At 40.5% G+C, this 25,952-nt stretch overlaps 1 protein-coding gene across 12 annotated transcripts in view; it reads left to right on the forward strand.

Moving 5' to 3' along the window:
* trpm3 (transient receptor potential cation channel, subfamily M, member 3) overlaps nucleotides 1–25,747 on the forward strand; it is a 169,077-nt gene extending 143,330 nt beyond the window's left edge. For 4 of the 12 annotated variants that reach the window (XM_075468699.1, XM_075468700.1, XM_075468702.1 and 1 more), the window contains 13 exons: nucleotides 1,354–1,383; nucleotides 2,200–2,492; nucleotides 4,221–4,449; nucleotides 9,566–9,769; nucleotides 11,901–12,041; nucleotides 14,390–14,518; nucleotides 15,085–15,336; nucleotides 16,283–16,457; nucleotides 16,976–17,104; nucleotides 18,656–18,803; nucleotides 19,339–19,532; nucleotides 19,737–19,869; nucleotides 20,241–25,747. In XM_075468699.1, the coding sequence (XP_075324814.1) occupies nucleotides 1,354–1,383; nucleotides 2,200–2,492; nucleotides 4,221–4,449; nucleotides 9,566–9,769; nucleotides 11,901–12,041; nucleotides 14,390–14,518; nucleotides 15,085–15,336; nucleotides 16,283–16,457; nucleotides 16,976–17,104; nucleotides 18,656–18,803; nucleotides 19,339–19,532; nucleotides 19,737–19,869; nucleotides 20,241–21,867 (3,684 nt within the window). In that variant the 3' untranslated portion in view covers nucleotides 21,868–25,747. The remainder of the gene's footprint in view (nucleotides 1–1,353; nucleotides 1,384–2,199; nucleotides 2,493–4,220; nucleotides 4,450–9,565; nucleotides 9,770–11,900; nucleotides 12,042–14,389; nucleotides 14,519–15,084; nucleotides 15,337–16,282; nucleotides 16,458–16,975; nucleotides 17,105–18,655; nucleotides 18,804–19,338; nucleotides 19,533–19,736; nucleotides 19,870–20,240) is intronic. The other 8 variants (XM_075468708.1, XM_075468709.1, XM_075468710.1 and 5 more) reach the window with 4 other exon arrangements.
* Nucleotides 25,748–25,952: the final 205 nt, after the last annotated feature.

Raw genomic sequence — 25,952 nt, forward strand, 5'->3', positions numbered from 1 at the left:
TTAGTGTGCGTGTTTGTGATTGTGTGCATGTACAGCCTTGTTAAAAAAAATTAAAGGAAAAGCCTGGACAAATGCATCGGATAATGCTCTGTGACAAGCTTAAGAATGCTAAGATCAGCCAGTTTACTGGTATTTAGTCTCAATATGAAGTAAGGAAAAGACTTAAGGCTTTGAAAGAGTGCTGTTTGTTTGGACACAGATGGTAAGAGCTTTGGTCAAAAAGGGTAACTGGGTAGTGTTTCAATGCAAAGACAAAAGAGATATTTGTATCTGATTTGATGTGAATGATATAGTCGGGGGTGCACATTTGATGACCAGAATTTGTGCATTTGTATGATATTAGTATGATACAAAAAAGGAGGAGCAACTCTTCGACCAGGGACTGTGAATGTCATTGCAGCACTTACGTCACTGATGTAGTTAGGGTCCACATGTCCCTTTAGAAGAGAGTCTCACTACAGATCAATACATAGGTTGCTCTGAGTGATCACTTTCATCCAGTAATAAAAAATTTCCATCATGATGGGATGACTGTTTCTTGCAAGATGACAGTGCCCCCAACTACAGTGAGAGGGAGCGCTGAATGGTTTGATGATAGAAATTACGTGAATCATATACTGTTATAATAAATAATCATATATAGTAGTCGCATATATTCATATTAAAGCCCTTGTTGCAGCAAGTAATAGCCCAAAACCTCACTGAGACTCTTATGGCTCTTCCATTGTCACTCGTTTTTCTGTATGTGAGTGTCGGTGTGTCCGTTTGTCTCATTGTACGAGATGATATGAAAGCATAGGAGACGCTGGGGAGACGCAGATAATGTTGAGGCATATAAACATTACAGAGGATTTACAAAGAGGCAAAATGAGAGAGTCAGTAGTATATTCACTGTGACTTTCTAGATTAACTGAAAGTGTGATCACACAGTTATGTGCATGCACACACAAAACAAATCCTTGAAATAGATATCAAAATTCCCACAGGAAATCTGGGTTATTTTTAGCAGCTCAGATGATGGCCCGTGAATGCATAATTTATAAATGCCCTGATTTTTACAAAATACACAACTGCTCTTTGCTCTGATACATGCAGCTTTGGGAGATTATTGCCTTATGCATTGTTCACTGTCAGTCACACCAATGCATAATGCATACGTTGGCATAGGTTTACTTTTAAGGTAATCCATTAAACTGAAACATTTATTATTGACATTAAAGAATATTTATGGCCGAATGTGAGTCCGCCCATCCTTAAGTTTATGCTTTGTGGTGCTTATAGATTATATTGCACTAAGAAATACAGACATTGAAGGTCTTGTTCTGTTTATTTATGTTTTGGTTACTTTTCTAGCCCAAAGCCCTGAAACTGCTGGGGATGGAGGTGAGTTTTGATTCCATCAAAGCTGTTTTTCAGTTATTCCTCCTCTGTTCCTCTCCCTCATTTCTCAATTCTTCTCAGCTGTATTGATCGCTAAGTGTATAGTCAGTGTTGAGCAAAACAATCTTATAGTTAAACATGTTCTGTGTGACCCAGAGTGTTTGAATGGAAGACCTGAAGGGTTTATTTGCTTCATTTTGTTGCCAGTCAGTATCTGCCTCTGAGTCAGCTGAAGGATTATTGTCAAATAAGTAGTCAACAATATGTTGTCGTATTTAGGTCACATTTAGCTGAAACTAATGAAAAATAGAAAATAATACTTTTAACCTCATGAAAGTCCTTTGCCATTGACAGCTTAAATGTGTACTGTATATCTCTTGTGATAGTCAGAGTAACTAAACATGTAATCATACACCTAACAAGATTACATAATAGATGCACTCACATGTATCCAAGGTGTATACACAAGGACGAATTCCCATCTCAAAGCTTTAGTCGTAGCATGTGTTTCAGAGGGCTTTATATCTAACATGCATGGCTGCCTGACCTTTTCTGTGTTGACATGTTTCAAATCCAAATCCTTGTGTGTCAGTACTTGATCTTTCTTGTTTTTTTTGGGGGGGGGTTCTATTGAATTTGTCTTACTGTATGTCTGTCAGTGCTTTGACCCCTTTTGAAAGTCATCTATCATCACATTTTCAAACTTTTTGGTTGTCATTGTGATTAACAATTTGAACCCAAGCACTGACTATCAAATAAAAAACATTTGCAAACATATCTTTGCATCTACCTCACTCACTTGTTATTGATTTCCATCAGGATGACATGCCAATCCGCAGAGGCCGCCAAAAGACGACACGAAAACGAGAGGAAGAGGTGGACATTGACTTGGATGACCCAGAAATCAACCACTTTCCTTTCCCCTTCCATGAGCTGATGGTGTGGGCCGTACTTATGAAACGTCAGAAAATGGCACTGTTCTTTTGGCAGCATGGCGAGGAGGCCATGGCCAAGGCTTTGGTGGCATGTAAGCTCTGTAAGGCCATGGCACACGAAGCATCAGAGAACGATATGGTGGATGACATCTCCCAAGACCTAAACCACAACTCCAGGTGGGGGACATGAATAATGTACAGAGAAACACACACTCAGTCTCTCTTGTCTTGCTTTTGTTGTTTCCAACACGATATTCCATTAAGGTTTTACATGTAAACTATAACAAGAATAGAATTGAACCTTACATTGAATGATGGGAAACATTGGGTCCTGACATTCACGTGGACTTTTTTTTATCCCACTGAAACACTGTTATATCCTGAACACATTTCTTGTCATATGGTAATGCCACTCCCCACTGGCAGGAGGTTTCAGCAGGAAAATGTGCCCTACAACACGACGAAAACTAGTCATCAACAGACGAAGGAACATGACAAAGTGCCCAAGTTGTTGATCTGGTTGCTAGATTTCCTAAATCTTGATATAGTCATGCATTTTTTGGAATGTGCTTAGACAAGCAAAATTTAAAAAAAAGCCCTACTACAGTAGCTATAAGATCCAAAAAGATCCTCTGCCGATAACTTGTTGCCAGACACCATCCAGATGTTCCCCTCATTTCCATGCCCTTACAGGTCAGAGATGATTTGGCTGTATGAAAGTGATGCAAGGGGGTCCCCCTCATGCCAGGCTGGTTTTAAATGTTATGTTTTAATCAGTTGCACACAGGCTACTGTATTATTGCTCATTTAAGCAGAACTTGGAAACATGGAAATATTACTGCAATAAATGATAAATGCAAAGTTCAGTTGGGGGTTTAGAGAGGGAATATCCGCCCCTACACTCTAGTTTGAATGAACGGCTGCAAACACACTGACATGCTTTCCTCCCCTGCAAGTTCCCCAGTTTCAGAACATTCTTGGCACCCATGGAATGTACGTGATATACGTACAGAAATCTAAAAGCATACATCGTCGTCAAGATTTAGGTAATGCAGTTGAAAATGCTGGCTCTGGAAATCACAGTTAATTAGGGGAAAACATTTTTAGATAATACAGTAACTCCCCCAATACACACACACACAGTTTCAAGGGATCGCCTCAGAATTGGCATCTTTTAAGTTCACTTTCCTCAGAGAATTTGTTTGGCTACCTTTGAGGAGCTCACATAACTATATGCATTTTGTCTGTATGTGCTTGTGTACTCATAGTTATAATTATGTTATTTAGATTTTTTACTGTATATGTGTGAACACTTTCCATCTGCTGAAGGGAACTCTTGCTTTTCAAGGCATTTTCAAACAAGCCAAGATAAGACTGTTACAACATTTGCTTGTTAAGTATGATAGTATATTGTATTATATTATCATACGTATTATATTGCAGTTATTTAGAAGAAATACAGGTTTGCTCATACAACACTACTGAACTTTGTCGTGTGTTGCATCTGTGACGTTAAGTCCTTGTTTTTAATTCCCCCAGGTCCTAGCAGTATCTGCGTTTGTGGGTGTGTTGTGTAGATAACTATACTTTCATAGGCTGAAAGCAGCACAGACCTTGAATTGAGTGTTAATTTATATTTTAATTTCGTGGAAGGGGACATATCAAAACAATGCAGCAACACTTGGTTTTTTGAAGTTTACCCTTTTGAGCCTTATCACCGATGGCCATTTCTAAATGCCCTTATATACGCAATTTTTGGCTCCATTGCTTTAAGAAATGTTTCCACACTAAATGATGGAAAAGAAAATTTTGATGTGTCTTCGACAAGTTGAATTTTGACATGTGGACAATGTATATCACTATGTCGGTTTATGTGTGTGTGTGTTTTTGCATATCTTTTCACAGAGAGTTTGCCCAGCTGGCAGTGGAGCTCCTAGATCAGTCCTATAAACAGGATGAGCAGATGGCCATGAAGTTGCTGACATATGAGCTGAAAAACTGGAGTAACGCCACCTGCTTACAGCTGGCGGTAGCGGCCAAACACAGAGATTTCATCGCTCACACCTGCAGTCAGATGCTGCTGACCGACATGTGGATGGGACGCCTGCGTATGCGCAAGAACTCAGGCCTGAAGGTAGCACATTTGGAGCAGATGTTTGGGATAACCTGTGGGTAAATTGAGTAAATTTGCATCACATCAAATCTCTATACTCTACAGACCAACATGGGCTCAGAAAGTAATTGAAAAATCACCCTCACCTCCCTGAAAAACTACACTTGAGGACTCTCAAATCACCCCTACAAATCTGCTGAGTTAACTTGACTGAAGTTGCAACTGATGGGACAATGTAAGGGAGTGCGGCAGAGAGAAATGCTGATTTTGGTGAACTTTAATGACTGAATTAATATATTTTCATTAGAGGTAGAGCAAGCCTAATATGAATATGACCTAAAACACCAGCCAATATCCGCATATTCTAAAAGTCCCAATGAAAAAAAATAGAACAAAAATATTCCCCCTGGTGATTTATTTATTGAGGAAAATTCTTCAACATGTTTGTGAAGTATTTGAATCTTTTAGAATCTAATAGAACCTGTGCAGCAATTAGTGCAGCAAAATATTTCCAGTAATTGTTGATCGTTGGTTTAAATCAGCTTGAAGAAATTTAGGCCACTCCGTAGTAAACAACTGGGTTTTCTCACGTAGAATGTTCCCTTCAAGTAATTTGACAGCATTTTTTTGCAGGGGGTTGTCATTAGGACTTCAAGTTGGCCATCCTATAGTCAAACGTTGCAAACTGACCAGGTCCAAATGCAGCTAAACAGGACTACACTGTGATATTATTACCACTGTGCTTTACAGATTTGAACCATTTCTCATATGTAAGTCCAGTGCTTTCTTTTTTCCAAACATGAACTTTCTGCCTATAAAACATTTTCATCCATGTGATCTTTAGAAAACTGCAGACAGGCTGCAATGTTCTCTCTTGGGAACACTGTGTGTGTTTTTTGTTTGGTTTATTTTTCTTTGCAACCCGGCCACACACACGGTTCGGTTTTCTCCCGATGATAAGCTCAGCATATTTAATATTATCACACACACATTCAGATCTGATTCCCTTGAGAGAAAACATCTGATTTGATTGTCACTGTAAAATTAACTGCTTATTTATTCATTCATTTATTTGGACATGTGTTTATCAATTATCAATAATCAATTACCATACCGTGTCATTTATTGCTTAAGATAATTTGCGATGCTCGTCCCCAGAAGGACATTGCTAAGAGCGGTTCTGATTTGGGGGGTTCAAGTACTTTTGACATTCACAGATGCTTAATATTGGGCATTTTTTCTAATTAACAGACTAAGTATAACATTTAAAAAGAAAAAAAAAAAGTTTTTATTCTTTTAAGACTTGTGAAACAGATTAGCTTTACGGAACAGACTCTACATCTTGAGGAATCCAAGGTCCTCAAGATGCTGCATACCTATGATAAATTTTCATTGGAGAATTGTAGTAATGTGTTGGGAGTAGTGACTAAAAAAACTGAACAAACTGATTAAGAAGGCTGGTTCTGTGCTTGGGACTTCTCTGAAGCCCCTCGATCTGACTGTAGGCAGATGTGAATGTTGCACAAGTTGCTAAACATAATTGGCAATCCTGCACACCCTCTACACAACATGCTGATTTATCAACACAGTATCTTCTGTTGGAAACATTAATATTTTACGTTGACCCTATTGGGTGAACGTCACTTTGTGTCAAGGGGAGAGGTTTCTATTAAGAGCAGTGATTCTAAGCAATATTTGCTCATATGAGTTTCCCAGACTACTCAGACCAAAGAGGTTAGACTTATTTATAACGAAGGGTTACCTTGAGATTTGTTGAAGGTTGGATTCCTATTCTCTCATACACAGAGTGAGGCGATACGATGGGTCTGACTGGTTGGCTGGTTTTTCATTGTAGACAAACTTGCAGTGCAGTGAACATGATTTGGCCTTTGCAGGGTGAAGGTACTACCAAGGCAAACTCACTGGAGCAGAAACACAGAGAGGAAAGCACAAGTGGACCAAAAAAGATTCAGTATCCCCAGAAGTTCATGATAAAATAACAAACTGTTGTAAAAACAGTATGTCTGCAGTTTGTACGGTTGCAATAGCAAAGACAATAAACCTCAACCCTCGTTCATTCCAATTCATATGGCTACAGGAAGCTGCAAATGAACTGCTTTCCTCCCACACCAATAAGCCTTCTGCACCTTAATGTGGTGACAAGAAAAGCAAAGACATCACTTTATGTGCTGTGATTATAATTACATTCCTCACCTATCCTAAAATTATTGTTCCTGTATCTCAACTGATTAAGTCATCTGACTGCACTGACACCTCAATCTTTAAATAATTTCACAATTTGTCTCAGTTGATAAACTTTGATTGGTCAGGAATTAAGCAAGTTCAAGCTGATTAAATTTCAATTCAAAGACATCAATAAAAAAAATAATTAGATGGTAGCTTCCAGAGATAAAGAAGATACTTGATTATACTGCTTGACATTTTATTTTCTTAACCCACTGGGATTCAAGCATTTAAAACTATCATGTATCTGAAGTGTTTACAGCGTATGCATGCCCCTTTATCTGCTGTGGGTGTGTGTCACTCTCATCAATTGTAGCAGCGCAGAATCCTTCCTGCCTGTCTGAAGTAATGCTTCTGTAATTTCATTCCACAATGAGAGCTTTTCTCAATGTCAAGGTCATGTCAAGGTCAAGAGAGCTTTAATGTAATTTCAACTGTCTACAGGTGATACAGTACATACTGAGATGAAACAACCTGCCTCCAGGACCAATGGCGCTACATACAACACTGAGACAGAGTGGCAGAAAGTGCACAATCGCATAGAAAGACAGGACCATATAAAGTGCACGTGTGCAAACATTACAAGACAATGCTACAAGGACACTTAAGACAATGGGAGAGACAGACAGTGCAGTGCTAACCAAATAAACAGTATACAGTGGCTTGCAAAAGTATTCATACCGCTCAAACTTTTCCACATTTTGTCATGTTACGACCACAAAAATATATTTTATCGGAAAGTGGCACACAATTGTGAAGTACAAAGAAAATTATACATCATTTAAATTTTTATTACAAATAAAAAACTGAAAAGTGCAGTGTGCAAAAGTATTCAGCCACCTTTTCTCTGAGAGCAACCAACTGCCTTCAGAAGTTGCCTGATGATTGCTGAATGACTGAATGTTGACCTAATGACTAAATAGAGTCCACCTGTGTGTAATTTAATCTCAATTCAAATACAGCTGTTCTGTGACAGCCTCAGAGGTTTGTTAAGAGAATATTAGGGAGAAAACAGCATCATGAAGTCCAAGGAACACACCCGACAGGTCAGGGATTAAGCTGTGGAGAAGTTTAAAGCAGGGTTAGGCTATAAAAAGATTTCCCAAGCTTTGAACATCTCACGGAGCACTGTTCAATCCATCATCCGGAAATGGAAAGAGTATGGCACAACTGCAAACCTACCAAGACACGGCCACATACCTAAACTTCCAGGCTGAACAAGGAGAGCACTGATCAGAGATGCAGCCAAGAGGCCCATGATGACTCTGGACAAACTGTAAGGGTGGGGGAATCTGTCCACAGGACAACTATTGGGCATGCACTGCACAAATCTGGCCTTCATGGAAGAGTGGCAAGAAGAAAGCCATTGTTAAAAGAAAACAATAAGAAGTCCCATTTGCCAGAAGCCATGTGGGGGGGACAGCAGACATGTGGAAGAAGGTGCTCTGGTCAGATGAGACCAAAATTGAACTTTTTGGCCTAAATGCAAAACGCTGCGTGTGGTGGAAAACCAATGCTGCACATCACTCTGAACACACCATCCCCACTGTCAAACATGGTGGTGGCAGCATCATGTTCTGGGGGTGCTTCTCTTCAGCAGGGACAGGGAAGGTGGAGTTGATGGGAAGATGGATGGAGCCAAATACAGGGCAATCTTAGAAGAAAGCCTGTTGGAGTCTGCAAAAGACTTGAGACTGGGGCGGAGGTTCACCTTCCAGCAGGACAACGACCCTAAACATAAAGCCAGGGCTACAATGGAATGGTTTAAAACAAAACATATTAATGTGTCAGAATGGCCCAGTCAAAGTCCAGACCTAAATCCAATTGAGAATCTGTGGCAAGATCTGAAAACTGTTCTCCATCTAATCTGACTGAGCTTGAGCTTTTTTGCAAAGAAGAATGGGCAAAAATTTCAGCCTCGAGATATATACCCCAAAAGACTTGCAGCTGTAATTGGAGCAAACGGCGATTCCACAAAGTATTCACTCAGGGGGGCTGAATACTTGTGCACATCACACTACATCAAATAGATGTAAACAACAGAACACTTAACATTCTTCCATCACAGAAGATAAGTAGGTGGTATAATGAGTTCTTGAAAGAGAGAACGTGTGTGTGTGTGTGTTTTCGGTCCAGTCCCTCAGTTGTTAAGAGTCTAATGGCTAGGGGGAAAGAAACTGTTGCACAGTCTGGCTTTGAGGGCCCAAACGCTTCGGTACCTCTTGCCAGATGGCAGGAGGGTAAAGAGTTTGTGTGATGGGTTACAGGCAAAGGATACAGTTGCAGAATGAGCTGCCCAGGCCCAACAGAGACTTCCAATCAGGTGCTGAGGAATGATTGTGTTGAATGCTGAACTAAAGTCTATTAACAGCATTCGTACATATGCATCCTTATTGTCCAGGTGGGTGAGGGCCAGGTATAGAGTGGTGGCAATGGCCTCGTCCATTAAATGGTTAGGGCAATAGGCAAACTGCAGGGTCATCCAATGTGGATGCCAGCAGAGTCTTGATATGCGCCATGACCAGCCTTTCGAAGGACTTCATAATGATGGGAAAGTAGTCTTTGAGGCGGGACACAGGAGACTACTCTCAGAACGACAGCGGTGCTCAGGGATGCTGAAGATGTCAATATGAACACCTGTCAGCTGGTCTATGCATTCTCTCAGCACTCTCCCAGGGATGGTCCAGCAGCCCTCTGTGGGTTTACTCAGTGAAGGGTTCTTTGTACTGTTTCCACAGCTTTGTTAAAATGAGAGGTGCCTATTGAGTACATTTCTGTCATATGTATGTATATATATATATATACATACATATACATATAATCTGTCATGTCTATTCCCTATTCCCTATTCCCACTAACCTTTATCCACCTGTACATCTTCCTCAACAACAAGGTGATCTTAGGCCTGCTTCTGCCACCTTCCATCCTGAGCCTGGAATTCAAGAACAAGGATGAGATGTCCTACATGCCCCAGGATCAAGAGGCCTATCTGCAGGAGAAGGAGGAGGAGGAGCCTGAGAAACCAGTCAAGGAAAAGGAGGAGGAAGACATGGAGTTCACAGTAAGATCTTACTGTGAGACGCAGTACAACTCCGTGGTGAGAGAACCCACCTCAGCCCCGCATCTCAGAACCTATACACATAAACAGACAAGACAACACACACGCTTCATTTTATTCTAAGATTAATCACTGACCTAGTAGCCCAGATTTTTTGTCCTTTCTGAATATCTCTTGTGGACTAATTTGAAGCAATGTTCTTGCTGCCCACAATAAGATATACACACATATATGCACACAATTCTCCACACACATGCTCTCATTTCCCTATTTTGGCCAACTGGACACTTCCAGTAAAATCGGCCTTTCCTGTTTCTCGTTGTCTTAGTAAGGACATAGTATGGAGTTGTAGCGTCTCAGTCTGTCGCTGCTTGTGGGTTCCCTCGTGTATGTTTCTCCCTCTCTCTATCGCCTCCTTTGTTTCCTTTTAGCCCTCCCCATCCTTCCTGTTACCTTTTCTGTTTTCCTGTTACCTCTCCCTTACCTTTTATATTTCTTTTGCCTTCAATCTTTTGTTTTGCAACCCCCCCTCCCCCCATCTGTAGTTCTTTCTCTCTTTCTCTCCTTTTCTCCCAGCTCAGGTCTAATTGAGGTACAGTATCGTATGCCAGTCGATTGCTGCCCCTCACACTATATCATCAGTGATGGCTCGTTGCTGCATACCACTCAGCATGTCAGCTGCTGAGCATGGGAGGCCAGGCTTTTGCCATGTCTGCCTGCTAAGGCAAGGCTTTAATCATGCAGAGTCTGAGCACCTTCTCCCAGCTCGCAGTGGAAGAGTTGGTCCATCTGCATAGACCTGGATGTACAGCAGGAAAAGGACACATTCTCTCTTAGTTCTCTCAGTTCTATTGATGATTCCGAGATCGAGTTTGTGTGTTTAAATGAAAACTCAAATAATACCCAAACTGGATCAATGGTTGACTGATGAAATGACTGAACTGAAATTGAATGCGTTCAGTACCACTGTACATACTTTCCATCTGCATATAGTTCAGCCAGCAAGCCAGCGCAAACAGTCCCAAAGTGGGCCCTGCTACACTGGAAGCCCGAGAGGCAGTCTGGTTTAAACAGAGAACCTTGCTGCCAGATAATGCCTTTGCAAATAGCCCTTTCTATTGCCCTGGCTTCTGACTGCACAAATGCACCTTCAGATTCTTATGAATCACAAAAAGATTCATACAGATGCACACAAACTGCTTCACCACAGAGGGAAATTGTATTGTTGTATTCTCAGATGCTTGAGATAAAAACCCACTGTAATCAGTGTAATAGCTTGCGTAATATATCTTGTGATAACTTGCTAAGTGAACAGAGTATGTGTTTAGTTTTCTATAGTTATGGTGTGAGTTATACTCTGACATCTCAATCTGTTCTTTAAGGCCCTGTCTATGTGCGCCATGGACAAAACTGTATTTGTTTCGCATATTTGGAAAAATTAACAGGCTTCATGTAGTATCTTTGATTTCATGTTTATTTTACAGAAATTGTTACTAGCACTATTTTACCTGATCTGTTCCCCTAATGGACCCTCTTCAACTGTGTATCACTGCCTAGGTGTGCAATGCTTCTACACTTACAATACAATTCCATAAATGATCTCCCACTGAGATCTGTTGTTGCTCTGACATCAAGACCATGACCCATAAAAACAGTGGTCTCCAAACCCTCTCTCATGGATTAGGGAATGTGTCACAGAGTGAAAAAAGATGTCTGTGTCTTATCTTTTTCCACCTGTTTTTTTTGTCCTCTTTCTATCTTTATCTCTCTGTCTTCTCCCTCCTAATTGTTGTCTGAGACACAATCCATGAGTTTCCATGTCTGCGTCATGCTGTGTTACAAAATCACTCAAGCTCCACGTCAAACACACATTTCACATTTTGGAATGATGACATTGCCTGTGCTTGCTAGATTATGATATAAAAACTGTGCTGCTGCTCATAACGTAACCCTTTCTCTTTTCTCTTTATTTCTTTTATCTGGCTGTTCCCATCCCACCTCTTTCTTTCTAAATACTTGTCTTAATCTTCATCCCTTTTCTGCATCTCTGCCAACTTCTCCTCCCATGCATTTCCATCAATCACACTCCCCTCTTCCCACTCTTTCCTTGAAATCCTCACACCTTCCACTCCCTCCTCGCTTGCTCCATGTGGGGTTCGTATTCGCACAGGCAATGCTGGGTAAGGTAACCACAGAAACATCCAGAAAGAAGGATGTTGAGGAGGTTCAAAACCGCCACCGCCTTATCCCCATAGGACGCAAGATATACGAGTTCTACAACGCTCCAATTGTCAAGTTCTGGTTCCATACGGTCAGTGTTGGCTTCAACAACACCTCCTACATTCTCCTCTTGGCATTGTTTTTGCTCACTCTTCTTGTGCAACGGCATCAGCTGCCGTTTCCCGCCGTTAGCCTCTTTCCACCAGCCTCCATCATCATTAGGCTCCTGTTCCACCCTGTCGTTACACAGCTTTACTGGGGTGGGAAAGTTAAGTGTGAAGGGGGAGACGAGTAGAAGCCGCATGGTGCAGGGTAATGACAGAGGGAAAATACTGGAATCACAAATACTGAAGAGTTTTGTACTAAAAGTGCAAATTTACAATGTAAGCTCTTAGTATTGGTATATTACCTAAGATAATTTATACATTATGTAGATATTAGATTTACATTTTACCTTTTGGAGTGTTAGGATAAGCGTGGGAAGTGAGTATTCAGTATGTGTTTCTTTTCATCTTCTTACACAAAGCGAGCATCTAGCTCCTGTAGCTCGAGCTTTTTAAATTCTGTGTATGGTGTTTTTTTTGTGTGTTTTTTGCCTGTGAGCATAAATATGATATTTGATCTTTTCTACATTTGGACGCCTTCAGTTTTCTTACCAACACTTTTTCACAGCAAAAATCTTTCCAGTTTATTAAAGCTGCAGTCGGCAAGTTTTCAAAATTACGAGTCTAAAGTCGGAAAATTCGAACTGATACAACTTTCAGGTCCCTCCCCCAACCTCTACCAAGCTCCGAATCGCCCCCCAAACCCCTCCCCCTCTGTGGACGAGGTTGTGCACGTGAGTTCACACCAGTGTGGTATCGCAAGCCAAAGCTGCCATATCCACACGTCGAGAGCACGCGCTATATATCTTAAAGATCGCGTTCTGTGTCCTTATATCACGCGTGGTATAAGGACACCCGTAAAAAGCGCCCCTTACGGGACGCGCTGTATAATATCGCAAGCCAAAGCTGCCATATCCACACGTCGAGAGCACGCGCTATATATCTTAACGATCGCGTTCTGTTTTCTTATATCACGCGTGGTATAAGGACACCCGTAAAAAGCGCCCCTTTTCCTCCTTACGGGACGCGCTGTATAATGTTTGAGCACGCGTGCCGAAATACACCACGCGTCCTCTAGATGCTCACCTCGTGACTGTAGGGTGTTTTTTCTTCCCCAAGTTTTTAGCTTCTTGTCTTAAGCCACTGCTTTTAACATCTTTGCGTGCCTAAATTGCCTTGCATGTGTCTTATTATTTTATGCTACATCATTTTAACATGTGTTGGACATTGCTGTCAGTGTTGCAACTGCACACTGCGCCTATGTCTTTGTATATTATATATAATAAAACATAATAATCAAGGTGGAACATCCCCTGTGTAAAGGTAAGTTCAGTGTGGCACTGGCCATCTAGAGGACGCGTGGTGTATTTCGGCACGCGTGCTCAAGCATTATACAGCGCGTCCCGTAAGGGGCGCTTTTTACGGATGTCCTTATACCACGCGTGATATAAGAAAACAGAACGCGATCGTTAAGATATATAGCGCGTGCTCTCGACGTGTGGATATGGCAGCTTTGGCTTGCGATAGTGTGAGCGCACACAAGCTGGGGCAGACTCATGCTCAGCAGCGTGTGCACAAGCTGTGATTGACAGGTAGGATTCCTCCACCCTAACTTGATTGGTTAAAAACAGCCGGGAGCGCTCGACTTTTGCAAGCATGATTACAGGCTTCAGAGGGAGCTAAAGATTTTGTTATTTTTCCTAAACAGCCTATTTAATATTCTACTTCCAGAATCCCATGACAGTTCAAGCTAATATGACTAAAAAAAAGTTGCCGACTGCCGCTTTAATATAAGAAAATATGCCGAGAGTTGTTTTTTTCATCCCATTTTCCACTCGCTGCTCTCTTTTCCCGTTGCCTCTCCCTTCTGCTCTTTGGGTTAAAGAAAATTGTTCAACATTATGTTTCAGTGATTGCACTTGTTGAACAGATACTTGTTTTTCTCTCAAAATTAAGTCTTCAACTCATACTTCTATTTTTCGACTCATACTACTATTCACACTTGTTAGATGATGTTGAGCAGTGTGCTGTTTTCAACAGTCAAACTTAACATATCAACCAGGTGGGCATGCAGGATTTAATGACAACAGTTTCAGTCACACATATTAAAATCACTTAAACTACTTACATTAGTGAAATACTTGACTTGAAATTGGAAAATAAACTCTCAAATTTATTTGTTACTCTTTTAATCTCGAGCTGAAAATTAATCATAAAAATGATAATAATATTACTATCTTCCAACATACTAATAAAGGAGAAGCACGTAAATACAAGCATGTAACCACAAATATGGCCCTTCTCGTTCCTCCTCTGTCTTCGTATTTTCATGCAGATGGCATACGTGGGATACCTGATGTTATTCAACTACATTGTTCTGGTCAAGATGGACCTGTGGCCTTCTTCTCAAGAGTGGATTGTCATTGCTTACATCTTCACCAACGGCATTGAAAAGATGAGAGAGGTACAAATGATTGGGACGGTGGCTGAATCTAGATATGCGCTGTAAATGCAGAGATGTATTTAATGCACTAAACAATAAGCAGGACACAAAGCGAGTTACTGTAACTTACTGTGAGTTACCTACAGTTTAATTCAGCTCCTTCAGTGATGGAAAAGCTGAGCATTATGTCTATTTCATGAAACAGCTCATACCTAATAAGAAAAGCAGCGATGGATCGGTGAAAAAATAGCACATCAAATTTAAAGAGTCCCATGATGATGAAGATGAAAGCAGGAAATAGAAATCGGGCAGCAAAGAAAGAAAGAGAATAGATAGAAAATGCATTCTGGCTATCTCATAATTTAAATCCCACTTTTTTTTCTAATGTAAGTGTATGAAATACATTAATCATTGTGTCACATCATTCTCAGACAGCTAATTTTCTGATTGGTGAACTCATACTGCCCTCTTATGGTGGACATGATAGAATGCATTTCAATTCTTTTCTTTTGCCCTTCAATTTCTGTGCTTTCCATCAGTCCTGGATTTTAGCACCCTCATCTTCTTCTTTCGTTTCTATCTTTTAGATCCTGATGTCAGAGCCGGGAAAGTTACTACAGAAGGTGAAGGTGTGGCTTCAGGAGTACTGGAATATCACAGACCTCATGGCCATCCTCATATTCTCTGTTGGCATGGTTCTGCGTCTCCAGGAGCCACCCCTCATGAGTTATGGGCGGGTTATCTACTGTGTTAACATCATCTATTGGTACATCCGGCTGCTCGATATCTTTGGAGTCAACAAGTACCTGGGTCCTTATGTGATGATGATTGGCAAGATGGTGAGAGGCGGCAGAGGAGAGCAACTGTGTGTCTGTTTGACTTTCTTTGCTTATTAGAAATATCTCTTGTCATTTTTTCATATGTTCTTCGGTTTCCATTTACCTACCTCCCTTGATCTGTGCTGATCTTAAGATTACACTGATTATGCAAAAAGTTAATCTGTAAGTGGTAAGTGGAATGTGAGGCTAGTTCTCTTGGAGCTCATGTTCCTCTGAATGTATTTGCTTGATCTCAGGGCATGCAAGATCAGAGCCTTGGATTATGCAGGAATACCCAAATCATTTGTATCTATCTGATGCTTGACTGCCTTTGGCATGGAATACGCTCCACTGGACACAAAGTCTTTGATATGAAAATGAACAGTTAGCTAGAAAGACAGACATTTGGATTTGCATTAAACAATTCAGTCAGGCCATTGGTGTGGGTGAGGCTGCAGCACTAGTCAAGTAAAAAAAAAAAAAGAAGTTTTTTTTAAACATTGAAATGTTTTTTCGTTCAGTATAATAGACACTTAAAAATATATACAGCAAAATGAATAATATAAAAAATGACAACTGCAGTTCCAAATTGTCTTTAAAAGTGTGACTAAGATATTTAAGCTTTCCAGAGAAACAACAGTTAAAAAAGAAAACACAAAAAAAGGTGATCGAAGTTCGAAGAGCACGAGTTAGCCTGGGGGGTTCAGTAGCCTCTTTGGCCATGCGACCTTCTTAATCAATCTCAAATCCACCTTAATTAAGTGCATTTAAACATTTCTATTTGAGTCTAATTCCAAAACAAATCAAATTAAATCTTAGTAAAATTGGTATAATCCATCAGACTTCTTTTTTTTATGCTTCCGTCTTGCCATTTTGCCACATTATGTTCTTCCTGTGAATAATTTTACAAAACTGATGCCCATTTTTTATTTTTTCTCTTTTTAAACAACTAAACCCTCCCATCCAGATGATCGACATGATGTATTTTGTGATCATCATGTTGGTGGTGCTCATGAGTTTTGGGGTGGCACGCCAAGCCATCCTCAACCCTAATGAAGACCCGTCTTGGATGCTAGCTAGGAACATCTTCTTCATGCCCTACTGGATGATCTATGGAGAGGTGTTTGCCGACCAGATTGACCGTAAGTTCAGGGTGTAAGATGTTGAATGATATTAATTTTTATGAGTTTTGGAAAGAATAGTTCCTGACGCTAAAGAGAGAAACTTGTTGTACGACCAAATACGGAGTAACTTGATTGAATAAATAAAAAATTTTACTTAAAAATGCCATTTAGTAACAAGTAAATGTCAGTAATGCTGTAAGTGAGAAAAATTGTATCATCATTTAGAAAGTCTTAACAAATCTTATGTTTACACCACATAATCTGCATAATTTTTCTCAGATAAATACATTAACTTTTGCTGTCAGTTTGCCACTAACTTTTCTTTTATACCATGTTGAAAAAGTGAGATTCTTACCCAATAAATCAAAAATAGACTATGAGAAGTGTCTGTGAGAAAATGTCTTTTAGAGGGAGAGTCTATCTATGTGCTGTTCTGTTGTCTGTTTGTATTGGACTGTATATGACAGTGTGTACAGAATGTGAGGAGTGGCCCAAAGAGAAGAGATCTGAAATAATGTTTTCATTCTTTGTTTCAGAAATGCGTAGTAGGAAGTTAAAGCACAGGCTGAATGAAAAACTCTGGGTGGTCGAAAATTACTTTCGAACTTACGGAACCTGGCGTAATAATGGTCCATTCCACACTGCCCAGTGCAGTCAAAATCCCAGTAAATCTGAACATATAGACCTCAATTTAACCACATGTGCCAATCCCATCTCACCTTCGTCAACCTCACATTAACACCATGTCATGCTCACTCCTACCAGTAGAGGCCACTTAAGACAAAAGTATGCATGGGACTTCATGCTCAAAGGCTAAAGTTGCACTCGTGCTGGTATCTCAGGTCAACTACAGATATCAGCATTTGTGTGAATGAGCAGTTCAGGAAAATATGAAGTGAATGTAGGCATGGCTTTATGAGATTACTATCTCTCCCAAATATTTGACGAGACAGCTAGTAGCTTGACCTTAGACTGCACCCTGTAAGCAACTTTACTCTGACTAGTTTTGGTACTAGCTGGCAAATGCTACTATTACATGGCAGCATCACTTTTCAAATGTGATTTCATATTTTAATAATGTTATTTGTTTTTGGTCTACTGCCACATCAAGAGGAAAAAAATCAAAGATATGATATTCCTTTGATGTTCTCATGATTTCTTTTACTTAAACCTTAATTAGTTTCATTTGAAGAAGTGACAGCGCCAGGATAATAATGCCATCTGTCACATGAACCATATCATCTCTGAGCAGTAGCATCATTGATGAAATATTTCAACCAATATACTCACCATTTAACATGGCTGAGTATTGAAATGTACACAATCACTCAAGTTACATCATGCTGGAATAAAACCCATGTACACATATCCACACCATGACATAGTTATAAGCCACCTTTCATCACCCGTAATCTGTTTTTTCACGTGGTTCAGTTGTCAGAGTTTTTAAATCCAAATCTTTTTAAGGTATAACAACATATTACTTCAGTTCTCTATCTTTGGGCTGCATTGTGTGAAACAATTGAGCACCAAGCAATGATTACCATGACAAGAATTATTCTCAAAGGCAAACAAACCAAGAACAAATACTTAATGCTCCCGATATAAGCTAGCAACTGAACCATCGCAGATGGAAAAAACATACTATGTTTTCTAAATACATTTCAGATTATTTAATCAAGTCAGCCATTGTTGAATGAAACTATGGCTCTCTTATGTTACAATATATTTTAAACACTTGTTTAGATATATTGTTAACACAAGTTGTCACGACAAATGTGTTGTTTGTGCGTTTTGTTTTCAGATGCACATTTGTGAATATGAGCTCCTGCCATTATAGCGTGCACTCTTTCCAATCCTTTCTTCAAGGGAAGAAGCATAAAAATAAATTATGCTTCTTGTTTGTTTGCAAAACATGTATTTTCTGTTTGATATCTTCAGGTCTGTTTGTGTCATTGTTTGTTATGGCCCTGTGTTCAATGTGCAGTATGTCTTAGCTGTATGTTGTATTTGTTAATTTACTTTGGTTTGAACATAGATTTTATTTTATCTGCATTATCAGTTCATAGTATGTGTCTGCATGTATGTCTAATTAACCTTGCATCAAAATTTTGTATGAAAATATCAGTTTTAATTGAAAGTGTCATTCTAAAGTTAGTGTTATTTTCTGTATATTAAAGTATGTGCATGTGTATTCATTCCGTGGCTTCATTCAGCTCCCTGTGGGCAGAACATCACTGAAGATGGGGTGGTGGTGACCCTGCCTCCCTGTAAGACTGGTGCTTGGATTGTCCCAGCAATCATGGCTTGCTATCTGCTGGTGGCCAACATACTGCTGGTTAACCTACTCATAGCTGTGTTCAAGTATGTAAACTTCATCAAAGAAACATATTGTTGCAGCATGATAATTGAAATGATTTCTCTCTTAAAACACTGGCATAAAACAGTTCCACCACATCAAAGGTGTATCTAAATGGCACAGCTACTGTTTTTTATAAAAGTAGACTGTGTTTAACTGTGTTAACTGTGTTTTTAGATTTTGATACAGGCATGTGTGCTCTTTAGCCCCTGTTACTGTCGCTGTTAAACCAAATTCAATAGTGACTGTTTGCAAATTGTGTCCATATAATAGGAGACTGCTTCTTCCACAATGACGTTATCTTGCCAATAATCTGTCATAATGAGTGTTTAATGTGTGATCCATCTTGCATGGGAAATAAATAACAAATGTTCCTCTACATCACTTCCTGACTAAGGAGTCAGTTAATCTGCCACTCCATAATAAACCACCACAAATTTCTGATCTTCCTGTGCCACTGATTACTTGATTCAGTTTATTGTTGATTTCTGTGGAAGTAATTAATCTTGACTGATCTGGAATCTGTCTGGTTGCTCATAGCAACACATTCTTCGAGGTGAAGTCTATCTCAAATCAGGTGTGGAAGTTCCAGCGTTACCAGCTCATTATGACCTTCCATGAACGCCCGGTCCTTCCTCCACCCCTCATCATCTTTAGTCACATAACTATGGTCCTCAAGCATCTGTGCTGTCGCTGGCGCAAGCATGATGATGACGAGAGGGACTATGGACTGAGTGAGTGGCAGATGTGTATAATGAAGCCTGAAAAAAAAACCCTTGTTACATTGTCATACATCTTACTATTTATCAGTTTTAGTGCTAAAACATTAAGTTTATAGAAAGTTTTGAGCACTTGGCATTTTCATACTTTGACTCAGTTAAACATGGCATTGTAACATGAACACTGTCAAACTTTTTTCTTATTTTTTTTATCCACAGAGCTTTTTATCACTGAGGACGAGCTGAAAAAAGTCCATGACTTTGAGGAGCAATGCATTGAGGAGTACTTTAGAGAGAAAGATGACAGATTCCACTCTTCTAATGATGAAAGGATCAGAGTCACATCTGAGAGGTCAGACAAGGTTACACTGAAGCATGTCTGCAATCTAACTTTCACACAACAGACGCACATATTTAGTACTATTTTCAGTCCTTCCTTTTCTATGTGATGGCCCAACACACTGTAATTACAAAAACAATTGAGAAAGCAGACTCAGCAATAAACAACCTGAATTTAGATTTTCTCAAAAGTGACAGAAATGTGAAAAAAAACACCTTGCTATGACAATAGTTATGATAGCACCAGTTACTGAGCTGCAAATCATTTAAGTTCTGACATTTTGATTGTAGGACAAACTGCATAACTTTTTTCACTCCAAATACCATTATGCAACATGTAAGCACTCATGATGTCTTTTCTGTCTTTTTCCTGCACTCTATCAGGGTGGAGAACATGGCAATGCGTTTGGAAGAAGTTAATGAGAGGGAACACTTCATGAAAGCATCACTGCAGACTGTTGATATTCGTCTGGCCCAAATGGAGGATCTGATTGGACGAATTGCCCTAGCGCTGGAGCGTGTGACAGGTGTTGATCGTTTGGAGGTCGGCAAAGCACGTTCCCGGACTTCATCTGACTGCACAGACTCTGCATACATCCTCCGTCAAGCTGAGTGCCCAGAGGCAGCATACATCCTCCGTCAAAGCAGCTTTAACAGCACAGAGGGAAATGCTTACCGCCTGCAGGAAGCCCTGGAAGGAACAGCCGAGGGCTCAATGTCCCCTCCCTCTCCTACTGGCCTGACTGCACGGGCAAGGAGTCACTCATTCTATGGTCGTGCTGGAGGTGGTCGTGCTGGAGAACGTGCAAGTGGGGCTGAACGAGCTGAGAGCTTCTTCAAGGAGCGCTCACTCAGTCTCCACAGAGCCAATAGCTCGCAATCTGTATCCTCAACTGCCGCCCCCAAGGAGTCTAAGCCCCTCCCACTGGCGACGCTGTCGGTCTCCCAGCAGCACCGTCCGTCATCATGCATCGACATCTATGTCTCAACCTCTGAGGAGGTGGGGCCAACGGATGTCTTTCTTGACCCTCTCCGTGTGGTCCCACATCTGCAGAGGGACTCCTCCCTGCAGTCCGATATCATGGAGACGGTGCTGCCCGGAGGCCGTGAGTTAAGCAGCATTGCCACAAGCGGTTTGGGCGACAGGCACTCGGAGGGCAGAGCGGGCAGCAGCGGAACAACTGGGGCTCTGTTTGACGACAGCGCAGCTGCTGATTTGTCTCTGTGCTCAGCACACCTCTTACCAGACACCACCCTACCTCCTTGGGATATGGAACCATCCCCACCTCCCTCAGCAGGGCTGCTTGAACGCTCTAAGAGCAGCCGCTACCTCTCTACAGCAGGCACAACATTCCTGGATGGACCTCCTTTGGTCAAGTCACACAGCCTCATGTTCACACCAAGAGGTTGCTATGGTGGACTGGGGGCAGGAGTCCAGGTAAAGGCAGCAGAGTACACCAGCATCACTGACTGCATTGATACACGCTGTGTCTCAGCCCCATACACTCCTGCAGAATGTTCACACTCACCAGGAGGTTCCACCTCATTCCCCTTTGATAAGCCGTCGAATATTAGTTTGTCTCATCCGGAGAGAGAGGCAGAGCTAAGTCACACGGAGTCTGATCCAGATGACGCTGAGGACATGATTCCGGCCCCTGATGCCCCTCGCTTTGGAGGCCTTGGTGGACCCAGTGGAGCCCCTCTCTGCTCCCCCTTCTCCAGGCTGGAGAGAGCAAACAGCTGCTCTTCAGACGACTCCCATCCTTCCCTCACTCTGGCCCCTCCACATCGGAAGAGCTTGTCAGTGAGTGAGAGGATGGAGAGGGGACAGGGTTTGGGAGCAGACAGGGGGTCTGGGCCTGGCGGGCTGGGTCTGGCAGGACCCAGAAACCCCTTCCTCAGGAGCAAGTCTGGACCAAGGCCTGAAACAGCCAAGACTGATGGTCTCTCGTTAAGGAAGCTGGCTGCTCCCTCAGCTTTCCGCAGCTTTGAGAGACAAAACTACACGTGACAAGGACACACTGGTGCACTCGCACACTGTTAGGGCCAGGGAGGAAAACTGAAAGGGCAAAAGTGAAAGCAGGGTGAAGTTCCCAGAAGATACTGATCTGAACCAGATCTACACTTGCATTTTAGGTTAGAAAAGTTTATTCCTAGTCAGTATTGACAGTTTTGAAGGGCAGCTTTACCCTGAGCCATGAATGAGAGGCAAAAGGGACAGAAGATTTAGAAGGTCCTGTGTACAAGAGTCCAAACAAAGAGCTTTGAATCTAGACTAGTTTATACCTCTTATAGCTAAGTAACTTTCAATGGGTTGTTATGGCAATGGAAGGTGTATTTGTTTTGTATGTCTTCCACCAACCAACTTTACATCAAGTAGACATCTGTCACTGTGTTGCATCACATATCAGTCACACTTTACACAGTATAATGTTATTCCTAGTTGCATTATGCAGTAGACGCTGTCAAGTCTGAGACACAGAGAAAGAGAGAAAGACGCAGAAGAGAGACACTTCATTTAGTCATTTTGTCTTTGTATCACCACTGCAAATTATTTGCCTCAAAAACATTTTCTGCTCATTGTGCAACTCAAACCTGTGTGGCCCCAGCTCTAGCAGGCAGGAAGAAGCTGATTTCATATACAAATCATGACATTTGTGGACTGCGTGTTGTAACATGGCAACAACTTACCTCTGGATACGCAAGTACACTTTTAAAGTAATCAAAATACAGTGCACTGTATTTTTCAAGGGAAAACCATCTTTGTGTTTTGTTCACATATCACAGCATCTCTAAAATAACACTTAACTTTTTTCCATCAGATCAGCTAGAAACAGAAAGCAGCTTTTCACAGTATAGAAGTCATTTCTCAAGCATGTCAGCTCTTGTTTGTGAGTTTGTGTCAAGTTAGAGGATGTGGGTAACCAGTGCTTTGAAGGCCAATAGGTAAGAAATGGTCTGTGATCAAAGACGTGTTCACATCAAGACACCGTCTGCACACAAACATTGTCTCTCAAATCCTACAGTCACTGTAGAAGAGATAATTCTCATCTGATTCCAGAGAACTATGAAATGCAGCTGCAAAAGATGGGGACATGAGGATGATATGAGCCTGACTGAGAGGCCCTTTTCCTCTGTGAACCTGGTGTAAACCTTTTTTGCCTGTACCTGACACCAAAAATCGTAGCTCTCTGATAACCCAGCCTTCCTCTTTCAGGTTTTAGCAGTGTAATTACTTTTGCAAAGTTTTACATCCAGCTACACCTAATAGATCCGTCCTTTATCTATTCCATAACTGTCATTTGTTTTTCTTTGTTATTTTTCAAAGCAAACCACTGCAAGGAAACTGTAAAAGAAAGCAGTCACTCAATAACTAAGCCTGCTATCAATGTATACAGGACAAAAAGAGTTTGTAAAAAAGGACCTACTTAAGAATTTACTTTGAAAAAAAAAAAGCTTATGAATAAGCTGTTGAGTATATGCATTCTAGCTGAGATTTAAGAAAGGTGTGCATTTTAAGTGACATGTAGGAGGAAACTTGGAATTACTAATATTATCAAAAGATGAAAGCCAGTTTAGTGTTTTAAAATTTTTCTATTTTTTATTGTACTGGAAGTCTGGTGGGGAGGAGAATGTCTTTCTCAGTTAGCTTTGTACAAATAATATAGGTGAGATTAATAGAATCCTTTATGATTTTAATGTTTTATATTTCCTGGCTACTACAATTCAGTTTAATCATGTTGCTTTTATTTTGAGATGATGATTCTGTTTATTGATATTTTTCTGGCTCATTGCTGATTATTAAAGTATATGCTTGTTTGAATTTCTCAGTGATATTTTTGTCAAATTTTAAGTATTTTATAATTAAACTTTTGAATTTAATAAAAATTGACCACCTACATGCACTAAATAACAATGTAAAATATTATTTATTGGATATGGAATAGTCTGTACATTTCAATCATATTTAAAGTACTTAAAGTAATTTTTATTGTGTGTTTTATCAAGCAACTCATGAGAATTTTCTAATGTCAATGTGGCAATACAAAGTTGCCAGCATACCAAACTTAGGGTGCCTTTTGGGCAGAGATGGTGTATGTGGGGACTGATGTGGTTCAAGAATCTGTGAAATCTCTCATTTTTGTCCTCTTTGTTTTTATTCATAGAGGCCAGATATCAGTGATTATTTTCTCATAGACTTTTGTTGTTCTCTTTGAACTCATCCGATGTACAGAACGGATGACTTGTTATGAATTGTTGGCTGTATCATTGCGTGTGTGGACATTTATTTGAATTCACCAAAGTTCATAAAAGTTATATTGAGCAGAATCGTTTTATAGATCAAGAAAAAAATGTGTTTACACACGAGACATAACGATGAGGACATGGCTTTGAAATAGGGCTAGTGCTGTTGGAGTGACTCTTCTGTCTTGCTTGAACCGATTCATCTGACTTTTGTGTCACAACCCAAATTTAAAATCCAAACATCCAGATTATTAATTGCTCTTAGTCGATAATGCCGTAAAACATTGGGCAATCTTTGGGATGTCCCTTAATCTAATAATCTGAATGTCAACAAAAAAAAAATTTGTGGATACATGGTCAGTATGGATCACGCAGGTTGGACAGATTTTGAGGCATGTTGTAGCCAGTGCACACATGCAAAAGATCAGATTTGCAATTTCTTCAACAAATATGTGGGCTACATTATAGTTAACAGGTGAAAGGATGACGCCAGGTCAGTGCTCAGGGACAATATTACCCCAGTGATGCAGGAAAGAAAAGTAAAACATGGCGTCATGGTTGAAAGAAAAAGACATGAGTTTGTCTGAAGCAGAAAGTATCCATTTTGATCACTGTTCTTTATGAGTCTATTCCAGAATCGTTGGGGTTTATGAAAAGCAAAATGTTTATTGATCTATGTCTTCAGAAAAGGCAATAGTATGCGAATGAATGTCTTCATACCTGCTCCACCTGCTCAACTGTGAAAGCCAACAGTAATAACAAAAGTAACAGACCCCCCCACCCCCAGCCCAGGTTTATTACTTGTGTTTTCAAAGAGCAGGTTTTAGTCTTGCACATTTGCTCCTTACGTTTTTAACCAAATCAAACATTGCCAATCCAAATGGACACAAGCTGAGTAATGTTCTTGTGAGCTTTTGTCTGCACTGCTGTCGTAGACAGGATTAAAAAGACCAAGGTTAAACTACTGTACTCAAGTTCTGTGTGAAAGCAGATGAGTGTGTTTGACCTTGATGGGAAATCCATTTTTTTTTAGCAAAATATTTTCTTTTATATTTTCTTTATCCTTACTGTAAGGGATATCAGAAAGCATACATGTCCGTGGCAGGTAGGAAAATGTATGTAATTGATTCCTGGTTGTGTGAGATGTCGGCTGTTGGAAGAAATTGATAGATGTGCATGTGAGCGTATGTGTGTTCAACTTGTGTGTGAACTCAAACATTTAGCTGACACTGACAACAGTGAGGCATGCCAACACAACACAACCCAACAGAATCTTGGTGTACAGTATTTTTTGGTAATATTTCAGCACAGTTTGGGGCAATCACGAGCATTTCATGATCATCAAAACAGATTTGCTTCCTTGCTATGAAACCTGTGATTTGTGAACTAGAGGAGTTTCACGCACATGTTTTTCCTGCAATAACTGCTCATGTTGTTCAACTAAAAAAGATTCATCCCTCGACTGGTCAAACTTGATTTATTGTCCTTTTAATGCATGCACTTCTTCCACTTGGCGTGTACAGAGAGAAAGATATAGAGAGATTATAATATGAAATCAAAGTAGTGAGTATTTGGATGCAAATACAAATCTGTATTCTTCGATGTGAATAGGATCATGTCTGGCATGCATTGTTAAATAAACGAATAGATTGGTACTCTGTGTCTTGCCTGTTTTTCCTTGCCTCGATTATCAGAAAATGCAAAAAACATGTTGTCAGTGGCTACAAAATGTAACTCCCCCTGGCTGTTCCTGAGATAATTGAGACAAGTGCTCCTGTCATGTTTAAAACGTAGCCCACTACCTGAGGCAGAAAAGCTCCCGGAGGAGAAAAGTTTTCCTATCAAAACGTA

The sequence above is a fragment of the Odontesthes bonariensis genome, chromosome 6, assembly GCF_027942865.1.
Source record: "Odontesthes bonariensis isolate fOdoBon6 chromosome 6, fOdoBon6.hap1, whole genome shotgun sequence".
Classification (NCBI taxonomy): domain Eukaryota; kingdom Metazoa; phylum Chordata; class Actinopteri; order Atheriniformes; family Atherinopsidae; genus Odontesthes; species Odontesthes bonariensis.